Source organism: Musca autumnalis, unplaced genomic scaffold, assembly GCF_047663935.1.
Source record: "Musca autumnalis isolate F117 unplaced genomic scaffold, ASM4766393v1 scaffold_1, whole genome shotgun sequence".
Taxonomy (NCBI): domain Eukaryota; kingdom Metazoa; phylum Arthropoda; class Insecta; order Diptera; family Muscidae; genus Musca; species Musca autumnalis.
Window position 1 is genome coordinate 120,894,912 of NW_027411644.1, and position 25,377 is coordinate 120,920,288.

The window sequence follows — 25,377 nt, forward strand, 5'->3', positions numbered from 1 at the left end:
GAAAAAAAAAAACATGACAACATTTCCAAAATAACCTTGGTTAGTGTAAATGTAATCTCTTATGGAACTTTCCATGGTCCATAGCATAGAATTAGAAACTGAAATATAAAGGCTTATCTACATTTCTTTTAAACAACCACCCCATATCCAGCATAGCTGCTGCAATTTCAGTCTTTTTTTCTTTTATTTGGGTAAAATGGAACTTCTTTGTAGGCTAGTAAATGGCACATGCCTTTAAATAGATATTTTGGAGTTGCTCCCAAAAAGTAGAGAGAAGTGTCGCTACAATGCAATCACATAAAACAACAACAACAAAACGTTTGAACGTTTCGTTGTATTCTTATCTTAAGCAATATACTAAGAATTTTGTTTTATCATCATCCCTCTTATTTTTCTGCTGTTGTTGTTTGATTTTGTCTGTCCGTTGTCACTTTTTTGCGTTTTGTTTGGTTTCCTTTTTGCTGTTTTGTGGTATACACAGCCACACAAAACATAGAATAGCATATTCTTGCCCAACTCCCAGAACATAACTTTCATATTGTATATTTGTTATTCCAGAATTTGACCTAATTTTTTGGCTCAACTTTTTGATAAGAAGTGTGGCATACTTCAAGGCTGAAATGATGAACTTATGTAGTTTTCGCAAATTTTAATTTGGAAATGCTTAAAAATATTAATGTCCAAAATATAATTTGTATATTTCAATATATTAAGCAAAATAATTTAATTATTTCAAAATTTAACAAACACAATGTAGCAGCTGATGGCCTTTGTATAAGCCTAATTATAATAAAAAAAAAATAAATACTTTTTTAGTTATAATTATCATTTATATGGAAGACACCAAGAAATTTGAAAACATATTTATTCCATAATTTAAATTAAATAATTAAAACTCTGATACACTGTATATTTTATTATTTGGTTTTATTTTTCATGAAAATGTAGGTAAAGCAAAATCCAAGAAGGGCTATAGACTGTCGATTATTTAAGATAAAGTTGTTGAAATTCTATAGAGAGAATTTTTTGATACTGAAAATGGGTCATAACAGTTCATATAATTAAATGCCAGTGATTTGGATAAAAGGAAAAAATATAAAAATATTTCGACTATACTAAAATAGTTCCGATCCGATTTAGAAATATCCCTCGATCTTACTTATGGCCCGCTGCTCTAACACAAATTTATTTGAACAAACTTTTGTTTTTTGAAAAATATTTGACTCAAACCTACATTTTCTACAATGACAAAAATTTGGCTGTAATTCGAACGACTGGCTTTGAATTGCCTTAGAGAAACAAACCATCAGTTACGTATTATCTTATTCTGTCTTTTGAATGATTTTTCGCACTTATCTTCCATTCGAGCTGTAAAAAACACAAGGGACTACCATGTATGATAAATTCTTTAATTTCCACAACTTTTATAGAAGCTTCATATACACTTTATGAAAATGCAGTGAACATTTCTTCATTTTGGTATCTACCGTATTACCTGCCTCTATATACATACACTTCCTATATATGGGGCCGAAAATTCAAAAAACAGATTTTAGTTTTATTTAAAGAATTTTTAAAGCAATGCAGCACTCCATAAAAATTGGAGTACGGGCCCTTAACAATAAATGGCATTCAAGTAAATTCAACAGTCCGTTTTTTATGCCAATCAAAAATAAAATCGAAAAAAAAATGCCCTTTCCTTGAATTTTGTTTCGGAACAAGCAACAAATTTGAAGAACAGGGGAGGGTTTGGTAGGTTCTGTTTTGAATTTATTTTTTAAACGTTTTTAAGAATGGAATAATAAATTAGTTTTTTTACACGCTATAAAAACATGTTAAAAATTTGAAAATATGTACATATGTATATAAATAAATTCATATACATATCTATCTTGGTAAAATTTCACAAGAGTCGCTTGGAAACAATATTAAAAAAAATATTAAATTGCATAAAAATGGCTTAAACAATTTGGCAAAACCATTTAAGTGGTACTTAAAATATCAGATTTATGCAAAAACAAATAACAAATATTCCAAAATGGATTTAGTTGCTTATTGTAATACCGATTATATTAAAACGTGGGCAAAAATTGCACATATTTTGAACAATTTTTTACAAATTAAATCCCTAAAAAATAAATATTTGCATCAACATTCAAAACTCTATCTAGATTTATAGATTGATACACATTTTACATTGCCAAAAACCAAATACATGCATAAATATAATCCATCATTTTATTTTTAGTGCAAAAAATACAAATTTTATTTATTTTGGTTATTCATTATGGCACACACACACATTTACAAACATTTGTTTGAGAAATGTACTTTTTTCTTGATATCAAATTCCATTACTTCCAATGACCTATTTTATGTCAAATATCACCCCCTCTCAAACACCCTCTTTATCACTAAGGAATACATACCGCATTTTTCTCCTCCCTCTCCCTCTCGCTCTCCATCTTTTCATTTTCTCTTTGTGCTTTTGTTTATCACTCCAGAACGACCTATTTTTAATGTGCAATATATGTGCTCCAACAACAAAAGAGAATCACTCAAATCCTTGTTAATCCTTGTTGCATAGATTTTAACTCAATTTCTCTTCAAACTTTTATAAAAAGAGAATAAGCTTTTTTCTCTTTATACTCCGGTTGAGTAAGTACTCCTCTTCTTCTTCTTCTTCTTCTTCTCTATTTTTGGGAAATGCATAACACTCTCTTCTTCGGCTTTATGTTCAGCTATTTATGTATAGCAATAAATACACACACATATACATAAATTTGACCTAATTTCTAACTTCTGCTTCTATAACTTCAAACTATTATTCCTGGCTGCTTTTATTCCCTTTTATTTCCCTTTTCTCCTGGATGCTTTTCCTTTCTATGTACATTCAAACATATTCACAAGCACACAAAATACACAAAATGCAACCCATCCTTAGTTGTTTGAGATTCAAAACACAGCATTATTCGGATTCGTGATTGTATTACGTAGCAATAGGCATCCACTAGGGGTGACTGGATGGATTGGATGGTAGATGAAAGTGAAGTATGTGCAAAGAGCAAAAAAAACCCCCCACACAATGAAAACAACTTACCAAAGAAAAGTGAAATATCATCACATAACCCAAGATACATACGTACATATGTATGTATGTATGTATGATGTATAGTAAGAATGTCCTAAGTAAAACTTCACTTGACGATTTAAGTAAAAATATATGTACATATATATGTGTGTCTTCTTTACACACTGACACATATTGTGACAAATAAAGATCAAAGCCAAGCGAAAAAATATATAAGAAATAAGAAACACATTGCCCATTATCTGGAGCCCCATAACACTGTACGAATATGTCATTATTACTTTATATGTGTATGTATGTAAAAGGATTTGTGCCATTATTGCCAAGGATGTTGGTACATGCGAACATGTGTGTTTGTCTATGGTTGATGGCTGGCAACATAATTGGCATAAAAGCTTTGTTAATAAGAGGTGGGGACGTGAAAATATGCTGAATACACTTAAAAAGGCAACATTGGTCAATCGATGCCATCCATCTGTTCATTGTGGGGGGTAACATAAAGGGTGCTTGTTTTTGTTTTCTTACACATGAGGTATCCGTGCCCCACCACAAAGGTTTCTTCAAGATGTAAGGATTTGCTATGGGACAACTTTTTTCTTTTTTCTTTTAAATAGTAAGAATACAAATTGGTGAAATGCACACATATCTTAATTGGATCAAGAGTTTAATATGCCTGTTTAAAAGTTAATACCTTTTATAGAAAATTAAAACTTTGATATCTCAGCATTACGTACTATTCGAAATAATCTTTGAAGGCCCCTGAAAGTATGCTACATATTAAAATAAAAAGTTTTAACCTAATTTACACTTGCACCTAAAACAAGTATTTGGGGCAAGTACGCCAATTATTTGACAGAAATTCAATGGATTTGACATCTTAAATGATATTTTAAAACCTGTTCAATGTAAACCTGTTAGATGTAAATGCAACTTTATCCGAAAACAAGATGTTGGTCTTGCGAAGTAGTTTTTTCTTAGTTTTTACGCCCTTTAATGGAACACTCACATGCTGACGGCTCCCGAAAGTATGCTACATATATAAAAAGGATAGTTTCTTTCCCTCTACATCAGGAAACCACTATAAATTGTAACAAAATATCAGTTCGTCGAAGCAGTTTTTTTTTATTTTTAACCCCCTTAACGGTGCACTGCATGCTGAATATTGCGATTCGATTCCCAGACTACTCAACAGCAAAATGTTTATATGGTGTCAAAAACTCCTCAGCGTTGTATTGTCTTAAATTTCCTCGGTATTTTTCAGTCATGTACAACAATTACATAATCCATTCGGGCTGCGCAATAAAAAGGAGGTGTCATGTCGTTTATCTTAAAAAAGAATCAGCCTGCACTCATTGATATTAGTGAAAGGTCCCCTTGACTCCTAACGGAAGTTCGTGGCAAACAGTTTTTTTTAGTTTTAATTGGAGACTGAACAGTTTCTTGTCATTACAAATTATCGAGAGTCTACTGTATCATTCCCACACATTGATATATCAAAGTAAATACAATTAGATAAACAACATAAAATATGGTATTAACCTGTGACCCCAACAAATGTATACAAACTACATACCATATACACACCATACAAAGACATTAAGTGAGAAAAAAGACTAAAATATGTGTCTATGACTCGACATCAATTTATAACCTCAGATTTGAAGAGAACATTATTAATGGAGTTTTTTTCATTCTTATTTCGTTTTCCTCTTGGGAAAAACTAATACAAATTCGCAAGATGTATGTATGTACGTACATATGAATATATGTATGTACATATGACAGACAACATGCTATCATTTTCAACGCAGGATAATATGGTCCATTATCACACTAAGAACGTTTCCTTTCTATTTATTTGCAAATATTGAAGAGCACAACCAAATACAAAACATTTGTGTACATGCCAACAATAAAATCCATTTAGATTTGTAATTAAAAAGAAACTCACTATTTATACAAAGTGGTCTGAACTCAATCTTTGCCATTAGAATAATAATAAGCAAGTGTAGCCATTATTAAACGATGCTTAGAAATATGCCGGCATCCCATTGTCCCATAAATAAAGGCAACAAAATGGCACCTAACTCTAAGTCACATACATGTGTACTAAGTTGGAGCGATTTGAACATCTTAAGGGGCGTTTCGATTACACGGAGCAAAAAAGTCCACTTGACCATATCTTTCCCGATTTTGACTTGAACAACTGGATCTCTATTCGTCGGGCAAAATGAGGGGTTCCATATTCCATTCAAGTCTAAACGCATTTTAAAGTTTTGGTCTCAGTTAGTTTGAACCGAGACACTTTTTTCATATTGAGTTTTTTGCTTTAATCTTCGCAGGCGAACTTATCTCGTGGTATGAGACATCTTCCCTATAGCCGAGTTCAAAAAGCACATGTTCAAAAACTTGAAAAGCAGCGTTTTATTGGAATCTAAATAATGTGCACTTTTTTCTGCGTAGAGCTGTGAGGTGTATTGTTTTCTTAGATATTACCCAAAATCCCAAGTCGCTATTGGCCCAAAAGCCAATATTTCGTTTAAATGTATGGGAATTTTTTCATAGATTTCGTGTAGGGAAGATCTGCCCTAGAAACCTTAATTCCTAATTTAACATTAGAGCATGGAACACTTTCGCATCACACAACCATATTTTTGTCCTAAACATCGATTTACTTGCTGCCATGGGTTTTTCTATTATCCCGTCTGGCCAGTAGTTGATGTGGCGGAAGAAGAGGAAAATATGCGTATATGCATATGTGGCGTATGATATATACAACTTGCCTTGGTGTCTTAAGATTAACAAGCATTCGCTCCAATGTTCTACAGAATAGCCGAGAAACATACATTGGGCATATTTTATGAAGTACCAACTTCGTTGGAGAAATTAAAGTTAAATCTAAATATATATTCGATTTTTACTACATCGATATGTGTGGGAGAGCTTTTAACAACGTTTTGTTAGTTTGACTTCGTTAATACTTTTCAAAATTTTATATATACTATTTTTTGGTACGAGAATTTCTCGAATAATTCTAAATAAATAGAGGTGAAAATTTGTAACTACCGCCATGTACATATAGCTTTATGTGAGATTCCTAATTCTCTATGAATAGCATTTGGGTAATTCAGTGCCCAGTGCGAATTTCCACTTCTTAAAAATATTCCACACAACATTTAATATATTGTTCTCCAATAATTCCAATTAAATTCCTCTTAACTCATTTAGTTTCTAGGAAATACATCTCTATAAAAATAAAACACTCTCACACACACAATAACACCCCAAGAACGATGTTAACAAAAACGTATTGCTTAAATGAATGCATCATAAAATTACTTAACCCTGAAAAATATTTGAAATTGCACTTCAGAGCGCAAGTATTGACATAGTTTTGTGCCAACAACAACAGCAAGAACGCCCACAAATTTTTGACATGCTCGCATTTAAGATAAACACAAAAAAACTAAAATCTCAAAGATCTGGGTCATCTACTCGTCATCATCATAACACAGTGGTTTAATGAGAACAAAGCAATAACAAAATGTCAACTTTGAAGCTGGTTAAACAAAATCTACACCACAGCAAATATGTAGCATACTTTTGGGTGGCTTAAATAATTTCGTCGGTCACATTTAAATTATGTATTGACAATCGATATTTATATTCAAATATAAAGTATCATTCAACATTGTAAAGAAAAATAGGCAAAATTCAATAACAATTTTTAGATTTAACATCAATTAGCTTCAAATCAAGTAAAATTTCTGTTAAAATTCTTTTATATGTATATTTTTATAAAGGTTCTTAATGTCCGAGTTTTTCGAACCGCACTGTTATTACTCTTGAACAAAGATAACTGATAAATCATGTCAAGGCTATGGCTGACATCCTAAACACATGAATCTTTTACATTATACTCCTCTTGTTGGTAAGTACGTATGTTCATACCCAAATGGTTGGTTACTGGTTGATGTCCAACAATTAATTATTCTTAGCCCCATTCCCACCTAACTGCTGTCACACATCATTCAAATGGGCTCTCACCCAATTGTTCCAATTGTTAGTGGTGTTTCTAATGGATATTTACATCTTTGGAAATGCATTTATGTTGGCCCAGTTTTGAAGACTTCTTTAAAACACAAAGTAGGTCACAGGCAACAATACATAAGTTGTACATACTATCCATATATATACTAAAGCTTATGTATTTTACATTAAAATCGAGACTGTATACACATGTATACATGGATGAACTTTTTTGTCTTGTGTCGGTAAATTGGTCGTTTCGTCGGCATTTTGCTATTGCAATTGAAAGTCGCTAGCAACAGTAGCTGCAGCTGCTGCATTTTGCTATTATTATGTGTTCTTGTTGTGTTTGTTTTTGTTTTCCTTTTTACAAATGACCTCGTGCCAATTTTACTTTTTTTCCACTCCTCAACGGCATTATAACGAAGCTCTTGCATGTGCAAAGCACAAGGACACCACAGGTGATGGGTATAGGTTGGTACCCACCGAACGACCGACCGACCGCAGTCAACATCGCAGTCATGTAAAAGAGTTTGGCTTGTTACTCAACCCCTGGTAATGCCTGGGCCACCGTGTTTTGTTGATAGTCACAACACGTTCTGCATTACAACTGCACACAAGTAAATATGCGAGTAACTACTAAATGAGTGAATGAGCGAGCGAGTGAGGCAACGAGCAAGCAAACAAGTGAGTTTTCGTCATCGTTTCAAATCGGCATCCTTTCGTTGCAACCGTTATACATATGATGGCGCTTAAAAATGTCATAGCTTTTACCGCCGTTTCATCACCATGTTTCATTTGTAACTGGCACCGGCCACGCACCGGTTTTTATTGCAAAAATTCAAAAAAATCATATTTTTGTTTTATTCGAACATTTTAATATTAAAATAAAAAAATTTAAGAAACTATAATGAAAATATATCCCCGATTTAGTAGGCGTAAAGTAGGTTATATTTTGCTGCTAAAACTGTATAAATATTCAATTTTTATGTCTAATAAGTTGTTGTTTCTTTTGTATATTTACAGGCCAATAAGACAAGATTTGTTTGTACCTGGAAGGGCTGCACCATTAGTGAACATACAAAGGCAAAAATAGAACGTCACATACGTATTGTCCATCTTGGGTAAGTAAATGTTTGTTTCTGCAAAATCAAACATAACAAAAAATAAGCGGCCACCGCAACCCTTAATATCTCAAGCAATGAACTAAACGGAATATTGTTGTTATTTAACTACAGTAAAAGTTATATAAGATATCCAATAAGTCTCTGACATTGGTTGAAAAATGCCCATTAAACAAATTTAATTTCATTCATAAGACCCTGCAGTGTCCACATTTTTGTTGGACTTCCGTTATTTGATTTAATTTACATAAATTCATAACCTTGACAATATGAACAATAGCAGAAAACAAAACACATTTGCCTTGACCGAGCAAAATGCGCCCGCGCAACTCTTTGCCCATGTCGAGCAAAAAGGCGAAGTTTTTGTTAATGGTGCATAACTGAATGGCCACGAGTAACGCCAGAGCCGAACAGCAATGAAAAAGGCGGTACAGTGTTTTAGTTACTGTGAAAGTAGGTTAGTTTGTGTTTTTTTGCAAACAACCGGTAGTAGTGAATATACACAGAGACTTACATACGCATACTATTTGAAATCAGGATATTGGGCCAAGGTTTCGAAACAGTTTAAATCCCGCACCACCACCACCCCAACTTATCGTTAGACTTTTATAATAATACAAACAACAAAGGGTTGGAATTTTGATGTCTTTTTTCTGTTTTCTTTAATATAGGTTATGTTTCTAGTTTTTGTTTGCAATATTATTATTCTTTGCAAATATATATAGTAATGTATATAGGTGGTAGGTTGTAGTATATATAGCAAAAAACACTACACTCTAGTACAAATTGTTATTATTGTTTGTTTTGTTTTAAAATACGTGTACAATAATAATAATAATAATAAGAGAACACTTAACGAAGTATTTGTTCTTCTTTTTTATTCTATATGAATTGAATTTATTTTAATTATTTGTTGTAAATAAACGTAATTTTGGGATAGACAATTTAACTGCAAATTCCTAAAAACTACAACGCATACAACTCATATTCAAATAGATTTGTATACACCAAACTATCTGTCTGTCCATCCATCTCCGTTATCTTTTCTGTATAGACTAACTTAAAATTTATACTTAAAATAATTAATAATCTCAGGTTAAAATAGAAAACAAATGCATACCAGTTTTATAATTTAGTACATTTCAGCGCTTAATTTAAAAAGGCAAATAATAATAACTGAATTGCCTTTCTCAGATCTTCCAACGACCACAAACAATCCTTACTTAAACATTAAGCATCTTATATTAACGGCTAAGGAAATAAAATTAAAAAATGGCGGTGTTTTGAATATATTCTAGCTAAGACATTAGACATTTACAATATGTATACTACATTATGTTTATGGAGTGAGATTAACAGACAGATAGGTTTTTTCTATAGAAACGCAGTTTTGAAACCACCAAATAAAACAGATCAAATAAAAAAACCTGATAATTTGTTCATTCGTTAAAATATTAGCTGAGGCCTATTTTATTAGCTTTCGTTGAACTTTTCTGATTAAACTTCCTTATCAGCATCCTCCTGCCAATTTTTTTCGAAATCACAAATGATTTCTTAATAAATTTCGGGATTAGATCTCAAAATGGAAAAGAAATCTATCCGAAAAGGGGCAAATCTATAGTTTTATTTTTTCTTTCTAATTAACAAATTCTTTGCCATGGCAATAAAATTGTTATTAAAAATTTTATTTGTATTTTTTTAATTTTGGTCTTATTTATAAAAGCAAAAGAAAAGTGTAACGCAACAAAATTACAATACAGAAAATACAGTACCGGAAAGAATATGTCCTCAAAAAAATAAAAAAAAATACAAAGGCAAACAAAATAATATCTTTTCTCAAATTTACAACATTAAACATAAATAAATTAAATCTTTCCGCTGGGACTTTGTAAAACAAAATTTCGAGAATTTTAAATTGTAGAAAAAAGTAGAGAAACAAAATAAAAATTGAATAAATATTTTAACATAAACAAAAATTTCTCTAAATAATTGTAAAAAAAGTTATGTATAGGTTTTGTAGAGGTAAAAAATAAAATATCTAAATTTTTTGCTTAAACTAAAATATTAAGAAGGTGTGGTGTAAAGGTGCGTTTATGCATGTGTGTTTTGCTCTTCTAAAGTATAATATGCAAGGGCTTTTTCTGGGAGACAAAAATGTATTATGCTTGTATAATGGGGGTGAGTGGGTTTGTTGTAGTGACTGATTGTTAGTTGGTTGCTTTCTTGCTTCTTGTTTTGTTGGACTACATTTACGACTGAGGATGATGCATAAGCGTATGAGAAATGTCCATAGAAACATCGGTGAGGCCATTAACAGCCATGCCATTAACCATACCAGCTACATTAACCAAAAAAAGAAATAAACAACACAAAAAAGAAGAAGATGGTTATGTTTACAAAAGCAAAAACCAATCGATAAACTATTTTGTGAAACTATGCTCACTTGTACGTTGTCCTTGAGCGTCTAATTGAGACCAGTATTGTTCGGAAGGACTTTGTGTACATGTGCCGGGTGGCGCTTGCACAGGAGCGCCGGTATAGCGGAAATATGGATTTTTCAAATCTAATGTATTGCTAGATGATATCAATGTTCCTTCAATGTGTAAGTCTATGGTTACATCATACGATTGACGTCGGTTGGCTTCAAGCAAGACTCGACCAGTTAAAATTTGTCCCTGCTTAATGAATATGGGCATGGGCAGCAGACAACGCACTTGGTACCAATGTGTCAATGGTGCTGTCGGTGAGGTTGAAAGCCAAACCTGCTGGCTGGAACCGCAAAACTCAACATCAAACCAGAATGCCAAACCATGACAAATGCCAGTTTGTAAAATATGGAATTCCAAAGGGATATCTGCAACAACAAAAATAATGTATTAAAAAGATTACAACTTTTAATTAACAATGCTTACCAATATTATGTAAATCATTCTCGTTATCGGTCATAAAGTCACAAACATGACGTACCGATTTCGCCATGCATATACGTATATCGAAAGTATCGACAATTGGTTGTCGGAAATACTCCTTCATACCCTCTTTATGAAGAACTGTCAAATCGACACCATGGAATGCTGACTGATACCAAAAGTTTGCTTTATTGTACTGCTCCGAATATAGGGCCTCATCAGAAAATGGAGCCACATGCAAGTCACCATGTGTTGGGAACATTTTTCCATTTGGTTTTAACCACTTCCGCGCATGCAAATAAGTTTCCAACATACGTTCATTATACAGCATGTATCCCATGGGCTCCGAAATAATGACATCGACTTGTTCGGGCAAATCAATTTCTTCTATTTTCCCGGGCATAACAAATATTTTATCTTGTACATTATTTGATTCCACCAATTGCTGGGCATACTGTGCCATATTGGAGGCTTCAATGGCATAAACCTTTGCAGCTCCCGCTTGGACAGCAAAAAACGAAAGTATACCAGAACCGGCGCCAACATCCAGAACAATTTTATTCTGTAACCAAAGTATGATTTCAATGTTTTTTTTTTTATTTTCATAACAACATAAAATTGTATTTTTTGTGTGTGTCTTACGTGGAAATCTAAAGCATTTCCCAAAATTGCCCTTTGGTAAGTGCTAGTACGAACATAGTCCTGCATCATGTTTTGTTGCTGTGACAAATAGCCATAAAATTGGAAATACTGAGAAGCGGAAGACTCTTCGGTTCGTTGTGAAAATACTGACTTTGGCCGCAGTCTTTTAACATGATCTATTAACTTTCGAAACCTTATTTGTTCTAAACGAAAAAGGATTATATATTTACAAAATATATAGATTAAACACAACCACATAGTTTTTTTATGGTGTACTTACCTTGTTCCGAAGGAAATCGTAGAATATAGTTGTCATTATCAAATGATACTGCAAATGTTTGTCGGCCAACTTGTGCACAATCAGTTTCGGACGTTAATAAATATTCCTTAATAGAATTTGATGATGTACTTGAATCTATGAAAAAAAAGAATAAGTGACGATATTTTAAAGCAATTAATTAATTGTATTATTTAAGTAAGTTAATGTTCGGTAATTTAACTTTAGCGTAATACGGAATTTCAACGTAAAGTGAACTAATTTTAGATTTATAATTCTTAAATCTTAAGATGCAAATACCGAAATACTCCGATATCCACTATAACCACTATTTTTTTTGCAAAATTTGCTTCCTTTACTCACCTATGGGAATTTTAATGAGTACGCCTTGCGAGTCATAACTGCAAATCAATGAACATGCTCCTTTATGTTTAGGTCTGAATTCCAAAACATTATCATCAAAAATTTCACTAATTAAAACACCATTAAAGCTACAAGTGCCACTCGCACTGAGCACCGATGCCGAAGACGACGACATCAGAGCAGCAAAATTGCTGGATGCGACGACAGGCACAATGGCATTGTTCGTTGAACTGGCGGCATTAGACGTAGAAGTCGAAGAGGCAGATGAACTGTTGGTATTCGATGAAATTGAAGACATCTCTCTTTGTTCTGTGCTTTGGGGTTCAGATTTTTCCTGTTTTTTTTTTTTTTTTATTTCACTGGGTATGAATTGTGTTATATGGATAAATTTAAGTGTAATAATTGACTTTCACAATCACAATCACTACACAACGATTTGTTTTTATTTTTTCTTCTTCTTTTCAACGACGTTCTTGTGTCAAAATTGATGGCTAAAGAAATAAAAAAAAATATTATTTATGAATTGAAGTTCTTTTCTTCATCATATAATTGCATAAATTTTCACCAGACTTACCAATACGATGTCCTTTTTATTCTGTTGTTTGCCAATTTAGGGGTTATGTCTTCTTCTTTTAGCACTTATGCACATGCGAATGTGTGTGTGGGTAAATAGTAGTGGTGTTGGTGGTGCGGAATCTTTTAGTATTGTTTTACAAGTGCCAGAATAATGGAAATATTTCTTTAGGAGATTGAGAGCACAACAGTCTGCTTTCTTCGGTTCTATTGGTTCAGTGCGGGCCCTGTTTCCTGTTTAGCTGGTTGGCTTTATTGGCTTTACTTTGGGATGTCTGGCGTTTTTTGTATTTGTTGATGTTGTTGTTGTAACCGACCAACACGTTGCAATTTTCTTTTTTGATGTGGTATCTCTTTTGTTTTATTTTATTGTTATATCACAAGGTTTTCATTAATTTTGTAAAATAATTCACATGTGAGTGCAATTTTTGCCGTTTACTGCCTTCTCCCATTAATAGTTAGGTATATTTTATATATTTTGCAAACCACAAAACGATACGACAAAACAAATTGTGTTTTTTCGGCCATCTTGGATTTTTAGAGCCGAACAAATTAAAAACGTTCCGCAAAATTCGAATAAGGCGCACAAAAGGGAATCAATGATAAAAATAAAAACAAAGAAAAATGTGCGACTGGCTCTTTGTTTACGAATGAGAATGAAGCATAATGATTTACGATGGGGAAACATAGGAAAACGCAAACACCTGACTCAGACTTTCGATTAATCGATTAATCAGTCGACTTGGAAAATCGAATACGATTACTTATTTATCGTTGCAAAGTGAATACAACAAACGAAGGGGAGAAAATTGTACTAAAGTGCCATCTGTTGCCATCTATGATGAATAACGCAGCTCATATTATTGTATTTTTAAAATAAGGAATCCGTTAAACAATGGTGTAAGTAAATAGGTAGATCTAGCTGAAAACAAATTATAGAACCCTGGTTTTTATGAATTCCTAAAACTTCAAAATTACTAAACACAAAAGCAACAAGTTGGTTGGTTTACAATACTTTTTGAGCATTTTATAAAAAACGCGAAAAATGAATGATGTCAAGGTTTCTCCTAATCTAGTTGTGGATATCATTAAATGTCTATTCCAATGCAAAAGTGAAAACCTTCGTCCACACAAATGTTCTTAAAACAATTTTAAAAATCATTGAATTCTCTTGTTTTTAAAATTGTTGACATATTATTCAAACAGTATACATACATACACAGATTGTGCATATTGTTTTGACGTTTTGGAACAAACGAAAGAAAAAAATTGAATTGAAACTATAAATATTAACAAACTTGGAATGCTAATCAAGTAACATGCAATCAATTAAAACTTTTTTGCAAAGACATATTTTTTGTCGTCATTATACCCTACACCACCTTGTGGTAAGGGGTATTATGTCTTTGTGCATTAGTTTGTAACATGCAAAAGGAAACGAGATAGATTTAGGAAATATACGTAGAATCACTTTCTGAGTCGATTTACGCATGTCCGTCTTTCAGTCCATGTATTTTCGTAAACAAAGTACAGGTCGCATTTATTGTCCGCTTCGCATGAAAATTGGGGAAGAAATTTTTTTGGCCAAAGGACGAACGCTATTTATTTTGGTAGAAATCGGTTCTTATTTGGATATTGCCCCCATATACATATATCTTCGCCCGATTTAAGGCATTTGGTGCACGAAACTCGCTATATGTGTCCGATTTCAATGAAATTTGGAATGTGCGACGGAATTTAGTCTAGAAATAAGTGTGCCAAATTATATAGAAATCGGTTCAGATTTGGATATAGCCCCCATATATATTTTCGCCCGATTTTATGTATTTGATGCACGAAATGCGCTATATATGTACGATTTCAATAAAATTTGGAATGTTTGCCGGGGTTTGGCCTAGAAATAAGTGTGTCAAATTATATCGAAATCGGTTCAGATTTGGATATAGCTCTCATATATATTTTAGGCAGATTTGAGGTATTTGATGCACGAAACACGCCATATTTGTCCGATTTCAATGAAATTTGGAATTTGTGACGGTGATTAGTCTAGAAATAACTGTGCCAAATCATAACGAAATCGGTTCAGATTTGGATATAGCTCCCAAATATATCTTCTACCGATTTGAGGTATTTGATGCACGACACACGCTATATGTATATGTCTAATTTTGATGAGATTTGGACTATGTGACGGAATATGGTCTACAAATAAATGTGAAAAATTATATCGAAATCTGTTCTGATTTGGATTTAGCTCCCATACATATTTTACATATTCACAGTGGTGTAGGGTATTATATAGTCGGCCCCGACCGACTTTCATCTTTTCCTCACTGGTCTTTACAACGACAAAGGTAGTTTTATAAATAGCATTATCCATAATTGGTAACTCAATTCGAATAATTATGGGGTTTGATTTAAAATCGGGTCAAAGGAAAGATTTCACATTTCGAAAATTACCGGTCCGCTATTGTCCGGTCCGGACAAAACTATTGTTAGGTTTCTTTGGGGCTTTTCAACTTCCTATCTAAAAAATATAACTAAAACAAAATAAAATGATTTAAGCAATTCTCTTTAAAACAATGTTAGTGTTAAACACACTTACTCCTAGTTGATTGATTGAGATTTATCCACTGTCGTGTTCAATTAATATCTTGCACCTATTGCGAAATAGTTTATTAACATTAGATCGTTTCATTTCAGCAGCAAAAAGGCTCGACGCACAGCAGATCATGTAGATAGTGATAGTCATGACAGTGATAGTCACGAAGAGGAGTTCTATTATACAGAAGTCGAAGATGATGACGATGACTGCAAAACTCCTAGTCCAACATCACCCCCTACACTTAGCCACCGTGACATGGCTCGTCCACCCCACGAAGATCCCGAATACCAAAGACAATTAGTTGGGAATTTCAAGTAAGTTTCTCCAGTTTCATATCAGTTTTTTCATTGTGGCAGATAATTAATATATTACTTTATTTACCCTTTCAGACATGGACGTGTTGCTGCCCAACAGCAACACATAAATGGCAGACAAATACATCACGTGAATGGTCAGACAGTTTACATAAGCAGTAGTCAACATCAGCAACTGCAGAATAATAATACCAGTTGTATACCAACGTCACCGTTGGCTCATCACAATTACACATGGCCACCGGTTGCCACAGCTACAACGGCGATTACAACATCGCCCATTACAAACACCTCAAATAATGCTGCCGCAAATAATTATCACAATCATCAGCACCAGCAACAACAACAACAGCAGCAGCAACAATCAACGACGTCACCACAACTCATTAAACATGCCCGGGCCTCACCACGTCCGTCCCAAACAGCAGCGCCATATCCATCGCCAACATACGTCCATCAGCATCACAACTACAGTAGTCCGGCACCAGCCAGCCCGAATAATGTGACTAGTGCGTCCATAGTTCACCATAATAACAGTGCCAACAGTGTGCTACAACAGCTGTCACAACAGAACGTCACTGTGACGACACATCACAGCAACAGTCATCATCACCACCAGAGCCAACATCAGCAGCAGCAACAACAGTTGGCAACGGTTACCATTACTCCAAATTATACACAAGTGCGAGGCGTAAGGGGTACTAATGGCGGCCAAGATACAAACCAAACACATCAGCTACAACAGCAGCACCATCATCATCATCCCCAACATCAACAACAACAACATACCCTTGCCCATCAACAGCAGCAGCAGCAACCACAACACCATTTGCAACATTCGCCAACAGCCACTGCCAGCAACAGAATGGTTGCATCGAATAACCCCAATTGTTCACCGTCGTCCAATGCCACCACGGCGACGGGACATTTACACCACCAACAACATGTTGCTGTGCAACATGCTAATCGTCAAACGCCCAACTCACCGAATCGCCGTACTAGAGGCGAAAATAAGAAATGTCGCAAAGTTTATGGCATGGAACGTCGTGATATGTGGTGCACTCAGTGCAGGTGGAAGAAGGCCTGCAGCCGTTTTGGTGACTGAAAAAGGCCCAAATCGTCGAAAATGACAGCGACGACGACGACAACCACCACTAGCACCACCACAACTTCAACGTCATTATCATCACCTTCATCATTATTGTCATCAACACCAACAATAACAAATTCGACTGAAAATGCAACGTCGATGGCGACTAGCATTAACCAAACAACAGTAACAATTACAACAACAACCGCAGCAGCATCAAAAACAACATCGACAGCTTCATCAGCTCCACCGCTCCTTTCAATCTCATCATCATCAACAGTCACGGCCTCTTTGCGAACTTCGTCATCAACAGCAGTTTGTGCCATTAATAACACACAGGCAAACCTAACGAAGGTTAAAACTCCAACAAAACGTCCCACTCCGGCTTCTCCTTCCCTCAAATCCCCAGCAAGCAAACAATCAAAAAAGAGCAATTTCATTAACATGAATAATGCTGCAACACTCATTCAAAATAGCAGCTGCAGCAGCAACTCCACCACCAATGGACACACCACAACAGTGGATGGTAAACTGTGCGGTGCGGTAGCAACATCCGTTATTGTCAAACCCAAGACCAGCAACTGTAGCAATAATATTTTCAATCACAATGAATTATCCACTAATGCTCTGACTGTTATAAGTCAGCCATTCGGTGCAATACAACAGCAACAACAACATCAGCAACAGTCAAGTCAAATCTTTTTAAAATCTCCTCCATCTCATTTAATGCCGGAGTGCAACGAAGCAATTGTAACATCAACACAACAACAGCAAATTGTTTTATTGCAGTGTTAAGAAATGAAAATATGATAGATGGATGATGGTACATACATGTTGTTAGATAGAAAAAGGAAATTGTCAAATTACAAAAATGTATGTATGTAGGTATTTATGTATTGTTTTTCTTTTCAAGGCAAAGGAAATTGTATTTTTCTTATTTCCGTTTCCCAATCATTTTTTAAACAATCACTAGCATTATTACTGTTCTTCACACAAAGATATCGAATTGTTAGCACTTGTTCGCCACAAACAGCATTTACACTAGGACTTATTATATTGATAAACTGTACTATCTCATTTTATTTGACGTAAAATGCTATTAAATTAAGAAAGACTCATGATAATCAGAGCTAGTGTAAATGCTGTTTTACAACCATGTCATGACAGTGTAGTTTAGAGGCTTCAGAAGTTCTTGAGACATACTAGGATCGACTGATCTTTGGTTTGTGTAGTTCGTTTTTGTAATACGATCAATTATTGTGGTGTTCGTTTTGTAGGTACTTAAAAAATAATACTCCCCCATAAACAGTTTCCACATGCAAGTATTATTTCTGGACAATCAGTGCTTATGCAAACAAGTTGTACGTGATCCAGACCCCCTATTTCGTTGCAATATAAACGTACATCGTTTTAAAGCATGCTTACATTTACAAAATCGAGTGGAGTTCCATTGCGTATATGTCAAATAAATACTCATCTGAAATCCGGTGAATCTCATTTGACATATGCGCAATGGAATTGACAGTTAAAGTCCACTTGATTTCGAAAATGTAAACGTACTCTTACATATCAATGGAATTTTTTTTGCCAATTTTTAATGGGAATTCGTTTCTCAATAATTCCACTATCAACATAGTAGGTACATGCATATGTATACAGGACGACATTGAGGATCTTAAAAAGGTGTTTTATCGAATCGTTCGTTAACTGTTGTTTGGTTGTTTCTTTTACTTTTATTGCATTATTATTGAAATCTTAAAACAAAAAATGTTTTCTTCAATATTTTCTGATTTTTTCTGATTATTTATTAAAATAAAAATATAAGTATATCTGTTATATGTACGCATAAGAAAAATACAAGGTAAATTTTCGCTAGTACATATAATCACAGACACATAAACTTGTATTTTTTCATTGTCTTATTTTCAATTATAACAAAATTATATATATTTTATATACAAACCTTTTTTGTTTTTAATTTTTTGTTTTTGTTTTACTATTTTTAGTATAGTTTTAATCAAATGTTTAATTTTGTTTACACCCATACACACATACATACAAATTTATAATTAAATTATTTTATATGAATTTATCTTATAAGTTTTTAGACAATTTTTCATTAGTTTCGTAAGAGTTTGAAATATAATTACAACAGCAAGAAACACAATTAATTAATTAAAATTTATTTTTATTCTTATAATTCTAATTATTAATACAGCAATTATTATTACCATGTTTAAATGAGCATCTTGAGCATAAGAAGAAGAAAAGAGGATGAAAACTAAATGAAAGTAATAATAAAGAAAAAACAAGTTCATGCAAAAAATAATCATTAAATTAGACTCGTAAGTAAATGAAAGTTGAAACAAACAAAAGTTTATTGAAAAAAAAAATACACAAAAGTACTCAAGTACATACATACATAAATACAAACAATACCAATATTTAAATCAAACAAACAAAATAATCCTAGATCAATTTTACTAAAATAACATATATCTACAAAATATTGCAAATATTTAATAATTAAAACAGAAAACACATAACATACAATTTAAAACCGTTTACATTGTAAATTTACTAAGAGCGGGAAACAAACAGCATGCATATAAAAATATTAAGTATTACAAATATCACCATTACATTACAAAAATAAAAACACTAAGAGTTGTTAAAATCTAATATTTAAATCGTAGCTAAATAAATCTTCACATACTTTGAAACAGTCTGTATAAATTAAACAAAGAAATAAGCAAAGAAAAACAAAATTAAATCACAGACCTAAAAAACAAATCATAAAAACCCACCCACTCCCGCTCCCATACACTTCTCCACCATAAAAAAAAAAAAAAACAAAAACAATCTAGCACACAGATCGCATCCAATAAATCGCCACAAAATAACAGAAATCTATGAAAAGAAAAACTACAGAATTAAAACCTAATTTGAAATGCTTCAATGAAAACAAGCATAAAATACACTCTGATACTGCAACTCTGGTACACTGAAAAAAGAAAGTTATAACCTAAAACCCTTTCATAACCTCATTATATTCTAAATCAAACATCGAGAGCTCTAAAACAAATGCAATATTTTTTATTCTTTTTTTTTTAATTTATCTCTTCCTTCATATTACGCATTAAGATAATATACAAAAAGCCTTAATGTAAGCAGCACTCTTTATGTCTTATCGGCGATCTGACTGATCGTATGACTAGGCTATAATTTGGATTTACTTACCTATTGTCGTCTATCGTGGCATATATTATTTCTTTGTTGTCATCTTAGTTACCCCCCAAGTGCAACTATTATGAATTTTATTCAATGTCATCATCATCATCATTATCCAGTAATCGGTTTGCGCTATCTCTTCATGGTATCTCTCCTCTAAAATCTTAAATTACATGTGCCTAAATGCCAATTAATTGGTTTCTTCCAATATACGATACGATATATAATTTTTTTTTTTGTTTTTGTTTTACTTCTTGTTTAAACTTTTGATATAATGAAATTTTTAATGTTGAATATTTAACGTCATTGTTTTATTATTATTTTTATTGTAATGTTCATGGAGAACATTATAACCTGTGGGCGACCAACAAGAAATTATTAATTGTTTTACCCGTGATTTGAATGAAATTCGTGATAGTGGCCATTATTTTAAATGATTTGTTCTTCCAAAAAAAAAAGAAAAGAAATTCGTCATTTTATAATAAAAATTTAATTTTATGGATATTTTTTTTTTAATTTAAGTGATATTTTTATGAAAATTCAATTTATTTGATTTTATTTTTTCGTAATTTTAAGACTATTTCTTTATCTGTTTAAATTGAAATTTTTTACAAATATTAATTTCTATAAATTGTTGACATCAATATTATTAATAATAACAAAAACAAAAACACAATTTATAAATAAAAAAGGAAACAAAATTATACATTTATCTGTGCAAAATCACATGCCTGAACTTCCCCCTCCCATTATGTTTTTTTTTTCTAACTTTTAACAAAAAAGTTGTAATGATGATCTTTATTATGTTTATCGTACATAAACACTCTATATGCAAAATAAACAATTTATCTTATTTTAAAGAAAAAATATACGATTGTTATTTATAATTACAAAGAAACCTAAATGTTGTGTTTTTATTTAATTTTTATATAATTTTGGTGGTTAAGTTTGTTGTTGGCTTTTCAGTTTTGTTGATAATTTCGTTGTGTGTGTGTGGTTTTCATTATTCTTTCCCTTATTGCCCGTGGCCGAAATAATGAATTGTTCCCAAATTTCTTGAATTCGACATCGACTTGTTTCCAACAACATTTTTCTTTCGAAACGTTTTGATATTAAAAAATTAAATGTCGGTTCTAGAACCCACCCAGCATTTTTTGAAATTTTTAATCAAATTCGAGCCTTGAGACTGCGCGATTAAAAAGCTGAAATATTAGCGCATTTTTCTAATCATAAAAGACTCATTTTTCGGGAGAAAAGCGTAACCTTCTAAACAAATCACATATGAGTCTTCCTCTTTATTAGTTTAGAGTCATTTTCGACCATTTTCTTACCATTTATTGGTGATTAGTTTGTGACTCTTTTTCCGAGTCTTTTTTGAGTCATGTTTATAATCGTTTTTAAGTCCTTAGCGAGTCATTCATCAGTATTTTTATCAGACGAAGAAGAAAATATCAAGAAAAAAATTAAATTAATTGTCTTTTGTTATTCTTCTTTTTGTTTTTTTCGTTTGTTTTGTAGAAATTGTATATGAGAATTATATACAACCAAACAAAACAATCGGTGTGCAAAATCTGATTAGAAGATACATACATAATTCTAATCATTTTTCAAACACCGGCATGATCCTTTTTGATTAAGCATTTTCCAATCTTCAGTTGATCAAAAATCAAAATAACGAGAAATTAGTCACATATTACAGGCCTCAAGATATATTTTCGATTGCTATACATTTTGTTATTGTATTTTAAATTGAACTCTTTGTAATCATCAGAGGGAGTCACTTTCGAGTCCCTTTCTGATCATACAAGCGACTTAATCAGTTTTTGATCACCAAAAGTACTTTAAAAAGACTCCGCAATGTGATTTTTGAAAAAACAATCTCCCAAATGCGAGCTGGGAAACTGCAAGAATCTGCACATTTTTAATATGATTTTTCGTTTATGTTATCGAAAAATTAGTAAAAATTAGTAGATTCTAGCAGTTCTGAAACCGACAATAAATTTTATTACCATCGTACACAACTCTCCGACTATTAATTACAGATGGCAACTTTCAGCTGAAGCTGGCAATTTCAGTGCGACCACCTCTTTTTAATGCCAACGTCACACAGTTATAGAGAAAATAAAAATGAAATATAAATTTTCATCTCTTTTATAAAATCAAGTATATATTTGGACTCGGAAAATGGTACAGGTAGGGCACATTCATATTAGAAAGTCACATAAGAGTATTCATTTAAGTTGAAGACATTTAATTTGGAAACAGCATCAAAAATAATCTGAAAATAGGACCTCCTGTGATATGGGACCTCCTGTTTTTCGCCGAGTCCGAACGGTATGTCTTACGACACCACTTCTTGAGAATCTTTACATGGCTGAACGCATCCATCTAAGAAAATTGCAATCACTATGTTTTCCAAACTCATAGAACAAATAAGACTAGACAAAATGCATGCAACAAAAAATGTTTACGAAACTATGTATAGAAACATTACCCTTAACAGGTTGCAGTTAATTCAAAATCGCAACCAAGGAGGAACATTGCATGTAATGGTATCAGAAACGAAATTTATGAATTCAAGGATCTATTCAAGAATAATTCTATGTCAATTGGATCGGTAAATTCGGTTAAATACGTAAAAATGTATAAAAGAAAAGAATGTTATATCACCATATCGTAACATAACATTATGTTAATTTCAAAAGCCATTCACTGAAGAATGATAGCATTAAAATGTCCTATCTTGTTATATTTATGTCTTTGCCAAACTAATAGCTCATTTAGACTAGCCATAAATCCTCGACTGGATTTAATAAATCCAGTACAAATCTCATAGCATTTAGATATACATTTTGGAGGATTTAAATGGCAGTCAGCTGATTTTTGTTCATAGCACAATTACCAAGGTAGATGCATCAGCCCATCTGTTCGAATTTGAAACGACAAAAGAATTTTTTGTAAATAGAATTCGTTTAAAAACCTACGTAAAATTACAAATTTATTGTTTTATACTGAAAATGTTAGCACATTATGCTGCTAATGCTAACTAAAGAGCAAATAAAGAATTATTTTATCGCAGTTTGCCCATTTAAAATAAATAAACGAATTATTTTATCATTTAGACATCGTAAATATTAGTCGTGGTTGATTGAAATCAACTTTGTACATCAAAACAATTTTAATTTTTCCGCCTTGTTTAAAATTTTTTTTACATTTTAAATTATTTTTAGTGTGGCAATTCACCGATGCATCTACCTTGTTTCTTGTGCCAGTTTGCAACTTTTTGTATTTTCTAGCAACATGTTGCAAAAAACAGAGTTGTATACGAGGATTTATGCCAGATTTAAAACTAATCCACTCAATACGAGGATTTATTTTTGTATGGGAAATCTGGTAGATTTTGGGTGGATTTAGCAAATAAAACCTGATAATGTGCTAAATCCAGCTAATGAAGTCATATCTAAATGAGCTATAATACAATTCAGTGGTACCATTCTCTTCTAACACATTTTTTGAGTTACCGGCAAAAATCGGTAACATTAAAACGCAAAATTATTAATGAAAACTTCAAATAAAAGTTGACAACATTCTTGCAATCGGTAGAACTTTACGACTACTTTTTATTGGTCGTTAATTTGCCGAAATTATAAGCATTTTAATTTTACCGATTTTTGTCGGCAACTCAAAAATGAGTTAGAGAATCGCAATACAGTTTTCTTGGCCCTATTTTTTTACAGTTCTTATGTTGCCAAATTAAGTGAAAATCTTCCCGTTCGATTAATGATAAGGAGTTATCGATGACTTAAGTTGCTGGTTTTATTTTCAATTTGGTCGCGGTAGAACTACAATACATCTGGTATTTGGTTGCAATACATAATCGAATCATAAGAAAGCTCTTAAAATGGTGCAATTCAACTCGGCAAATATGATCGGGGACAATGATGAACACGATGAGGACATTTGCAAGGTGAATCGTACGAAAAGGTAAAGGCGAGTGCTGTAGTGCGATTCTCTAACCCATTCTTTGAGCTACCGACAAAAACGCAAAATTATGAATGAAAAGTTCAAATAAAAGTTGACAACACTGTTGCTATCGGTAGAACTTTGCGAATAGAACAATAGAACTTTATTGGTCGTTAACTTACCGAATAATATCGTTAATTACCGAAATTATAAGTATTTTAATTTGACCGATTTTTGAGTTAGAGAATAATTAAATTATACCTTACCTTGTTTCATCTGCCCATCGTAGTCATTTTAAAATGTTCATAACTTTTAATTTCCAATTTAGTTGCGCCTAACAATGTAAACAAATAAATATCAAATAGAAGCAGTTTTGTTTCTGCCAGAAAAAAATATTTTATTTTCTCCGATCTCATTGATTCCGATCTCACGAATCACTTATGATCGATGGTAGAGTTGGACAATCTAGTTCCTGGAGCGGATCGATCTTTCTAGTTCCTTTTTCCAAAAGAAACTAGTTCCTTTATATAGTTCCAAATAGTTCCGATATCGATCGATATAGTTCAATGAATCTTTCTCTTTCGTCGTTCTTTTTGTTTCCTTCGTTCCAAATAATTCCAAGACCAAAATAGTTCAACGAATCTTTCCTTTTCATCGTACCTTTTGTTTCCTTCGTTCCAAATAGTTCCGAGGCCGAAATACCTTCAACGAATCTTTTATTTTCATAGTTATTTTTTGGTCTGTTCCTTTCCTTTGAAAATGGTAACAGTGGGAAAAGCAGTAAAAGTTGTGAACTACTCTCAATATCAATTGTATGGTTTTAAAATTTAAAACTAAAGAAACGTAAAGGAACAGAGCTTTTGTGTTCATCGTTTTGTGGATGAATTGATATAAAAGTCCCGGTCCACACTAGAGTGGATTTCATTAAAAAATTGCATGAAATTAGGCGTTCCAGAACTAAAAAGTTTTTACTTGATAAATTTGAGCGCGTAAAAAATTATATGGTTGCCAGCTTCTAATTGGCTGGTATGGCGACTTTGACATTTGTTCCAGTTTCTTTGACGTTTTTTTTTTATTTTTCCGTTCCCGTAGTTTTTGAATAATGTTGTGTGTGTATTTCATTTTTCATAATTCGCTCTTTTACTACATTTACCATTAAAAACGTA

The 25,377-nt window shown here is 32.7% G+C and overlaps 2 protein-coding genes across 3 annotated transcripts in view; one reads left to right on the plus strand and one right to left on the minus strand.

Moving 5' to 3' along the window:
* Positions 1–21,152, plus strand: part of Glut4EF (Glucose transporter 4 enhancer factor) — a 564,138-nt gene extending 542,986 nt beyond the window's left edge. Inside the window, exons 5-7 of one of the 2 annotated variants that reach the window (XM_073991367.1) lie at positions 8,147–8,244; positions 15,712–15,927; positions 16,003–21,152. In XM_073991367.1, coding sequence (XP_073847468.1) covers positions 8,147–8,244; positions 15,712–15,927; positions 16,003–17,032 — 1,344 coding nt within the window. In that variant the 3' untranslated portion in view covers positions 17,033–21,152. The remainder of the gene's footprint in view (positions 1–8,146; positions 8,245–15,711; positions 15,928–16,002) is intronic. The other variant, XM_073991375.1, reaches the window with a different exon arrangement.
* Positions 8,876–15,560, minus strand: Art4 (arginine methyltransferase 4). Its single transcript, XM_073991385.1, has 7 exons — positions 13,010–15,560; positions 12,436–12,926; positions 12,076–12,210; positions 11,796–11,998; positions 11,157–11,715; positions 10,688–11,098; positions 8,876–10,582 (listed from the first exon to the last, which is right to left on the minus strand). Exons 2-7 carry the CDS (start codon positions 12,731–12,733, stop codon positions 10,494–10,496), a joined length of 1,695 nt encoding a protein of 564 aa, XP_073847486.1. The 5' UTR covers positions 12,734–12,926; positions 13,010–15,560; the 3' UTR covers positions 8,876–10,493.
* Positions 21,153–25,377: the final 4,225 nt, after the last annotated feature.

Coding starts and splice junctions, on each gene's coding strand:
- Art4 (XM_073991385.1), bottom strand. CDS start 12,733: ATGTCTTCAATTTCATCGAATACCAACAGTTCATCTGCCTCTTCGACT. Junction 12,211..12,435: donor ACTCATTAAAATTCCCATAG/GTGAGTAAAGGA, acceptor TTTTTTTCATAG/ATTCAAGTACATCATCAAAT. Junction 11,099..11,156: donor GAATGATTTACATAATATTG/GTAAGCATTGTT, acceptor TTGTTGTTGCAG/ATATCCCTTTGGAATTCCAT.